Source organism: Polyodon spathula, unplaced genomic scaffold, assembly GCF_017654505.1.
Source record: "Polyodon spathula isolate WHYD16114869_AA unplaced genomic scaffold, ASM1765450v1 scaffolds_2646, whole genome shotgun sequence".
Classification (NCBI taxonomy): Eukaryota; Metazoa; Chordata; class Actinopteri; order Acipenseriformes; family Polyodontidae; genus Polyodon; species Polyodon spathula.
The window spans coordinates 187-8049 of NW_024474114.1; the positions used below are offsets into that span (position 1 = coordinate 187).

At 39.7% G+C, this 7863-nt stretch overlaps 1 protein-coding gene and 2 pseudogenes across 1 annotated transcript; 1 reads left to right on the top strand and 2 right to left on the bottom strand.

The window, feature by feature from the left end:
- Positions 1-530: 530 nt before the first annotated feature.
- LOC121310847 lies at positions 531-2368 on the bottom strand (annotated as a pseudogene).
- A 300-nt stretch (positions 2369-2668) lies between these two features.
- On the bottom strand, positions 2669-4669 carry LOC121310845 (annotated as a pseudogene).
- A 5-nt stretch (positions 4670-4674) lies between these two features.
- LOC121310846 (procollagen-lysine,2-oxoglutarate 5-dioxygenase 2-like) lies at positions 4675-7108 on the top strand. The gene is made up of 4 exons (XM_041243781.1): positions 4675-4915; positions 5883-5948; positions 6192-6296; positions 6661-7108. Exons 1-4 carry the CDS (start codon positions 4811-4813, stop codon positions 6817-6819), a joined length of 435 nt encoding a protein of 144 aa, XP_041099715.1. The 5' UTR covers positions 4675-4810; the 3' UTR covers positions 6820-7108.
- Positions 7109-7863: the final 755 nt, after the last annotated feature.

Genomic DNA, 7863 nt, shown 5'->3' on the forward strand with positions numbered 1-7863 from the left:
GGCTCATAGTAGGGGAGTATCTCATTTGATTGAGCCGCCGTGGAGGGTGGCTAATCAGCTAAAGACTTTGACCCCTGTTGGGATGGCAATGATTATTGTGGCGGAGGTGAAATAGGCCCGTGTGTCTACGTCTATTCCAACTGTAAACATGTGGTGGGCTCACACGATAAATCCTAGCAGGCCGATAGCCATTATAGCCCACACCATGCCTATGTATCCAAAGGGTTCTTTTTTACCTGCATAGTAGGCTACAATGTGGGAAATCATGCCAAATCCAGGTAAAATTAGAATATATACTTCTGGGTGGCCGAAGAATCAGAACAGGTGCTGATACAGGATGGGGTCTCCCCCTCCGGCGGGGTCAAAGAATGTGGTATTTAAATTTCGATCTGTCAGCAGTATTGTAATTCCTGCAGCTAGAACTGGTAGTGATAGGAGGAGGAGTACAGCTGTAACTAGTACAGATCACACGAATAGGGGGGTTTGATACTGAGATACTGCGGGAGGTTTTATGTTGATAATCGTAGTGATAAAATTAATAGCCCCTAGGATAGACGACACCCCAGCCAAGTGTAGGGAGAAGATGGTAAGGTCTACAGAGGCTCCTGCGTGGGCTAGGTTTCCTGCCAGAGGAGGGTAGACAGTTCACCCGGTGCCGGCTCCGGCCTCTACCCCAGAGGAGGCCAAAAGGAGAAGGAAGGATGGGGGTAGGAGCCAGAAACTCATATTATTCATGCGAGGGAAGGCTATATCTGGAGCTCCGATTATCAGGGGGACCAGTCAATTTCCGAATCCGCCGATTATGATGGGTATTACTATAAAGAAAATCATGACAAAGGCGTGGGCTGTGACGATAACATTATAGATTTGATCATCGCCAAGTAAGGCACCGGGTTGGCTTAGTTCGGCACGAATCAGTAGACTGAGGGCTGTGCCGACTATGCCTGCTCAGGCACCAAATACTAAATACAGGGTGCCAATATCTTTGTGGTTAGTAGAAAAGAATCAACGGGTGATTGCCACAGGTAAGATGGCTGAGTATTTAAGCGGTGGATTGTAGCCCCATGCACAGAGGTTAAAGTCCTCTTCTTACCAAGTTCCGTGGTGGAGGCCACATCAGATTGCAAACCTGAAGACGCGGGCTCGCCGCCTGCCGGGACTTCCTCCAGCCTTTATCCTCCCTGGCGGGAGGAAGTAGATGAATGCTCGCTGGATAGGGCACTTAGCTGTTAACTAAGATTTTGTAGGATCGAGGCCTTCTCATCTAGGAAAGGCTTTAGCTTAATTAAAGTATCTGGGTTGCATTCAGAAGATGTGGGGTAATGTCCTGCAAGTCTTAACAGGGGCTAGGAGATTTTCACTCCTGCTTAAAGCTTTGAAGGCTTTTGGTCTAAGGCTTATCCTAAGCCCCTTATGTTATTAGGGCTATAATTGTAGGTGTGGTTGGTAGTAATGTTAGTGCCAGTAGGGTGGTGATGGAGAGGGTTATGGTAGTCTGTGATGATTTTTGGCGTCACGTTGAGGTGTTGTTGTTAGTGTTGGGGGAGATTGTTAAGGTTATTGCATAGCATATTCGTAGGTAGAAGAAGAGGCTGAGTAGGGCGGCTATAGCTATGATTGATGCTGTGAGGGGGAGGTTTTGTTTGGTTAGTTCTTGTAGGATGAGTCATTTGGGTATAAAGCCTGTTAGTGGAGGGAGGCCTCCTAGGGAAAGTAGGGTTATTATTGCTATTGTGGTTATTATGGGGGTTTTCGATCAGGTAAGGGCTAGTGCGTTTAGTTTTGTGGAGGTCACATTTTTGAATGTCAGGAAAGTTGCGGTGGTTATGATAATGTAGAGGGTTAGGTTTAGTATGGCGAGGTTGGGGGAGTATTGTATGATAACTATTATTCAGCCTAGGTGAGCGATGGATGAGTATGCTAGGATTTTTCGTAGTTGTGTTTGGTTTAATCCGCCTCATCCGCCAACGATGGTGGAGGCTAGGCCTAGGGTGATTATAAGGGTGGGGTTTATTATTGGGCTGATTTGGTAAATTAGGGCGAATGGGGCTAGTTTTTGTCAGGTAGAGAGGATAAGTCCTGTGGTGAGGTCAAGGCCTTGTAATACTTCTGGCAATCAGTAGTGGATGGGGGCAAGTCCGATTTTAAGGGCCAGGGCTATGGTGATTAAGGTTAGGGCTGTGGGGTTGGATATTTCTTGAATGTTTCATTCTCCTGTCAATCAGGCATTTGTAGTGCTAGCAAATAAAATTATGGCTGCGGCCGTTGCTTGGGTTAGAAAGTACTTGGTTGTGGCCTCAATTGCTCGGGGGTGGTGTTGTTGTGCTATTAGTGGGATAATGGCTAGTGTGCTGATTTCTAGGCCTATTCATGCTAGGAGTCAGTGGGAGCTTGCAAATGTTAGGGTGGTTCCTATTCCTAGACTTGAAAGCAGGATGGCAAATACGTAGGGGTTCATTAATAAAGGAAGGATTTTAACCAACATGTTTGGGGTATGGGCCCAAAAGCTTTAATTAGCTGACTTTACTAGGAAGTGGTGTAGTGGAAGCACCAAGAGTTTTGATCTCTTGAGGATGGGTTCGAATCCCTTTTTTCTAAGGAAGCGAGGGGACTTGAACCCCTATTATCCACTCTATCAAAGTGGCCCTTGGCCTTCAGGCACGGTTCCTATATTGTGCTAGATTTGTGGTGGGAGTCCAGCGGAGGCGATTGGGAGGGAAATGTGTCATAGGACAAGGGCTAGGGTGATGGGGAGAAAGTTTTTTCATACTAGATGTATCAATTGGTCGTATCGGAATCGTGGATACGAGGCTCGGACTCATAAGAATAGCATGGATAGTATTGAGGCTTTAATTATGAGGTTGAGGGTTGTTATTTCGGGGAACATGGGGTTGTGGTAGGCTCCGAGGAATAGGATTGTGGAGAGGGTGTTTATTAGAAGAATGTTGGCGTATTCGGCTAGGAAGAATAGGGCGAATGGTCCTCCTGCATATTCTACGTTGAAGCCAGAGACTAGTTCTGATTCCCCTTCTGTGAGGTCAAATGGGGCTCGGTTTGTTTCTGCAAGGGTGGAAATATACCATATTGCTGCGAGGGGTCAGCCTGGGGCGAGTAGTCAGATTGCTTCTTGTGCGGTGTTAAAGGTGTGAAGGGTAAAATTGCCGGTGAAGATAATCATGCATAGGAGAATTAGGCCTAGGCTTACTTCGTAGGAGATTGTTTGTGCTACTGCTCGGAGTGCCCCGATGAGGGCGTATTTTGAGTTGGAGGCTCAGCCGGATCCCAGGATTGAGTAGACTGCTAGACTGGAGAGGGCTAGGATAAATAGGATGCCTAGGTTGAGGTCTGCAATTGAGTAGGGCATGGGTAGGGGTATTCAGAGGGTGAGGGCTAAGGTTAGTGCTAGAATTGGAGTTGCTAAGAATAGAAGTGGGGAGGCTGTGGTAGGGCGGACAGGTTCTTTAATGAATAGCTTGATACCGTCAGCAATGGGTTGTAGTAAGCCGTAGGGTCCAACGATGTTGGGGCCTTTTCGTAGTTGTATGTAGCCTAGTACTTTTCGTTCAATAAGGGTTAGGAATGCTACTGCTAGTAGGATGGGGATGATGTATGCTAATGGATTGATTAGGTAGGTTAGCAGGTGAGAGGTCATAGCTAAGAAGAGGATTTGAACCTCTGTTGGAAAGGGCTTAGGCCTTTTGCAATTACCAAGCTCTGCCATCTTAGCTTGCCCTGTTTTAGGGGAAAGGTTTGTGCCCCTTTACCTATTTTAGTTGTTTTCATTAGGTTGGGGTGGGGCGTGCTTGTAGTATTGGCCCCAGCCTTCCGGTCCTTTCGTACTAGGAAGGGTCACTGCATAGATAGAAACTGACCTGGATTACTCCGGTCTGAACTCAGATCACGTAGGACTTTAATCGTTGAACAAACGAACCCTTAATAGCGGCTGCACCATTAGGATGTCCTGATCCAACATCGAGGTCGTAAACCCTTTCGTCGATATGGACTCTTAGAAAGGATTGCGCTGTTATCCCTAGGGTAACTTGGTTCGTTGATCAGGCTGGGCCTGGATCATTGTTCGTCAGATATTCTGTTGCTTTGGGCTGTCGCCCTAGGTTTTAGGGGCAGTGCCCCCGTCGACATGGAGGCTTTTTTGTCCTCCGTGGTCGCCCCAACCGAAAACATTAGGATCAGAGGTACTATTATGCTTATAGCTGTTATTCCTGTTGGTGTGTTGGCTTGATAGCATAGTTGATCTTGTGTTTTAAGCTCCATAGGGTCTTCTCGTCTTATGTGGTTATGCTCGCCTCTGCACGAGCAGGTCAATTTCACTGACTGGAAAAAGGAGACAGTCGAGCCCTCGTTATGCCATTCATACAGGTCTTCATTTAAAAGACAAGTGATTACGCTACCTTCGCACGGTCAAAATACCGCGGCCGTTAAACTTTTGGTCACAGGGCAGGCGGGACCTCTAATACATTGTTTGCAAGAGGCGATGTTTTTGGTAAACAGGCGAGGCTCGTGTTTGCCGAGTTCCTTCTTTTTCTTTTAGTCTTTCCTTGGTGAGCACTCCTGTGTGGGGTTAACGGTTGTGTTTTACAGGGTTTTCTTGAGTTTCATTGTTATTCTGTATTTCCCTCTTTGGTTGGGTCCGTTATTTGTCTTATTTTGTTGTTCTTACAGCAAGTTCAGAAATATTATTGGAAGACAGCCAGCTGTGCTTTTTCAGGAATGATTCAGTTCTGCATAATGTTTTACATTCCCATTTCCAGCAAGACTAACTTGACTTTCTAATTAACTATAGGGAGTTTTCATGTACATTACAAATCGGCATGAATTTGGAAGACTAATTTCAACTGCAAATTACAATACATCTCACTTCAACAATGACTTGTGGCAGATTTTTGAAAATCCACTGGTAAGTGTCAATGGAAAAACATGCCTGTGCACTTATGTGTGCCCTGTAGAGCCTTTGTGAGGCTGAATATCATTCCTGATTTTATTGTGGCTAATATATTCCTACAGAATATGTACCTAGAGATATCCACACTAATTTGATATCATTATAACTGTAAGACTAAGACCTCGAGAAACAACTGTTATGTCTGGAGCTCACTACCCTGTTCATAATCTAATTATCAATTGTTGCAAAGTTTTGTTTTTTTAAACATGAATCAAGCCAATCACTGGTAGAGTCATATAAATGAGCTTCAACAATGGCTGTGATTGAGAGGGACTTTTATTTACATAGAAGGTGAAAGCAATTTGTGAAGTTCTCTCTGAAAAAGTGTTTCGTAGAAGCAGTTCACAGCCAGCTATGTAAAGCACTTTGTAATGGTGGTCGACTGAAAGGCTCTATATAAAAATAAAGATATTATTATCATTATAAAAACAACAACTGGGCCTTGTCAGTCACGTCAGGACTCAACACAAACTTTATTTTTCATTCGTGTGCAAATGATTCTTGGACCGTTTTTTTTTTTTTTTTTTTAATGTATTTAAGGTACGACAATACCATTAAATACAATTTTAAAAAATATATATGTAAACATTATGTTTCCATAGGTGTTTTGGGGGTACCAGTGTGGTGCATGTTTTCAGACATTACTAACAAACAAACATATCGTAAACATTTAACAGCATCAAAATTATTAAAAACAATCGCCTCACTCGACACAGCTCAAGTGGTAGCGACAAAATAACATGTGAATGACAGTAACGTTCTGTTTTCAAATGTATATCTGAATGTGCCTCTGCAATGAAATGCAGTGATTACTGAAGGGCCTTTTGAAGTCAGTCGACGGTTGGAGCCTAGCCGCATGGTGTTTTCCATTATTGGTGCAGACGCCAAAAAAGGTGATTTATCTTTAAATATCTCATTACAGGATTGGAAGGAAAAATACATTCACCAAAACTATTCAAAAATATTTACCCAGAATCTGGCAGAGCAGGTGAGTATCATCACAGTGAATACAAACTGGTTTTAGAATGAGTGATAGTAACTTGCTTTTTTTTTTAAGCATTTTATCACTTTACCCACTTTTATGCATCACTAGCGTTCATTTTTATACAGCTATATTTAGAGATTAACCAGATGTTCAATCATCTAACATTGTTTTAACTGTTGTGTTCATACATACTTTTGATAAAGCATGTAAATCGGGTAAATGTGAAATCTTTATCATCCATTGTAGCCCTGTCCAGATGTATTCTGGTTCCCCATATTTTCCGAGAAAGCATGTGATGAATTGATAGGGGAAATGGAACACTATGGAAGCTGGTCTGGTGGAAAGTATATGGTAAGAGTAATTCATGTCTGTGTCTGTATCAGATACTTATACCCTATGTGTTTCCATTATTATTGAGTATGTGAGTGGGTCTTGGTAAACACATACCGTTCTTGTGAATGTAAAAGAGGCAAGCACATCATACCAAGCAGTGTACTGTACAGAATTACACTGCCTAAAATGCAGCAAAGAGAATTCAACATAGTATAAAAAAAATAGATCATTTGTTGTTTTTTTCTTTTTACATGATTTGAGAATTATGAAAGGGTATATTAAAATACATCAATCAAACTTGACAGCAATCTCTAAATTAGCATTAATGTACACATTATTTTCGCCTCCGTAGCGTATTGTAATTTTTGTGTTATTTTTATAGGATAAGCGCATTTCTGGTGGTTATGAAAATGTTCCCACAGATGATATTCACATGACGCAAGTTGATTATGAAAAGGAGTGGCTGCATTTCATCAGAGAGTATATTTCTCCAGTAACGCTCAAAGTTTTTTCTGGCTATTACACAAAGGTAAGCTTGTAAGTGTACTCTAAAACAGGGGTTCATGGAATATTTCTCGTCATTATTGGGAAGGAAAAAAATAATGGCACAGGCATTATTTCAACCCTTAGCTTAATGACTGATTGGCAGTGCAATAACAGTAAATGGTGTGAGAATTTATTTTTACAACATGTTCTATCCCTTCATGTGAACACTTTCTATATAGTGTCTGTGAAGCTTTTGTCAGGCTGTGTGAACAGTCTGGCTGTAGTGGTGACGTCAGGCCAAGAAATGAAACCAAACTACACAGCAACTGGGGGCGAAACTGAGACGGTGCTGACGGAGTCACTTTTTAAAAAAAAAGAATAAAAAAAAAAAATAAAAAATTTAAAAAAAACAAAAAAAGAAAATTAAAAAAAAAAACAAAAAAAAAAAAAGAAATTAAAATTAAAAAAAAAAAAAAAGAAAAAAAAAAAAAAAAGATCAATTAAAAAAAAAAAAAATAAAAAAAAAAAAAAAAAAAAAAAAAAACAAAGAATAAATAAAATAAAAAAAATTAAAAAAAAAAAAAAAAAAAAAAATACAAAAAAAAATTAAAAAAATAATTAAAAGAAAAAAAAACAAAAAAAAAATTAAGATATAAAAAAAAAAAAAAAAAAAAAATAAATAAAAAAAATGAAAAACATAAAAAAAAAAAAAAAAATAAAAAAAAATAAAAAAGAAAAAAAAAAAAAAAAAAACAAAAAATAGAAAAAAAAAAAAAAAATAAAAAAACAAACAAAAAAAATAAAAAAATAAAAAAAAAAAAAAAAAAAAAAGAAAAAAAAAAAAAAAAAAAAAATATAAAAAAAAAACAAAAAAAAAAAAAAAAATAAATAAATAAAAAAAAAAAAATAAAAGAAAAAAAAAAAATAAAAAAACAATTAAAAACTAAAATAAAAAAAAAAAAAATATATTAAACACTATGGAAAATAAAATATTAACAAAACAGAACCCAGGACTTTGGGCCAAAATAAGTAGACAACCAAACAAACCGAAAAACAGTCCGGACTAGGTGCTTCCAGCACATTTACAACAGCAATTATT

What these genes read in the sequence shown, in the direction of transcription:
- LOC121310846 (XM_041243781.1), top strand. Translation starts at nt 4,811, where the DNA reads ATGTACATTACAAATCGGCATGAATTTGGAAGACTAATTTCAACTGCA. An exon ending in CCCAGAATCTGGCAGAGCAG is followed by an intron (nt 5,949 to 6,191) that starts GTGAGTATCATC and finishes CATCCATTGTAG; the next exon opens with CCCTGTCCAGATGTATTCTG. An exon ending in GGTCTGGTGGAAAGTATATG is followed by an intron (nt 6,297 to 6,660) that starts GTAAGAGTAATT and finishes TTATTTTTATAG; the next exon opens with GATAAGCGCATTTCTGGTGG.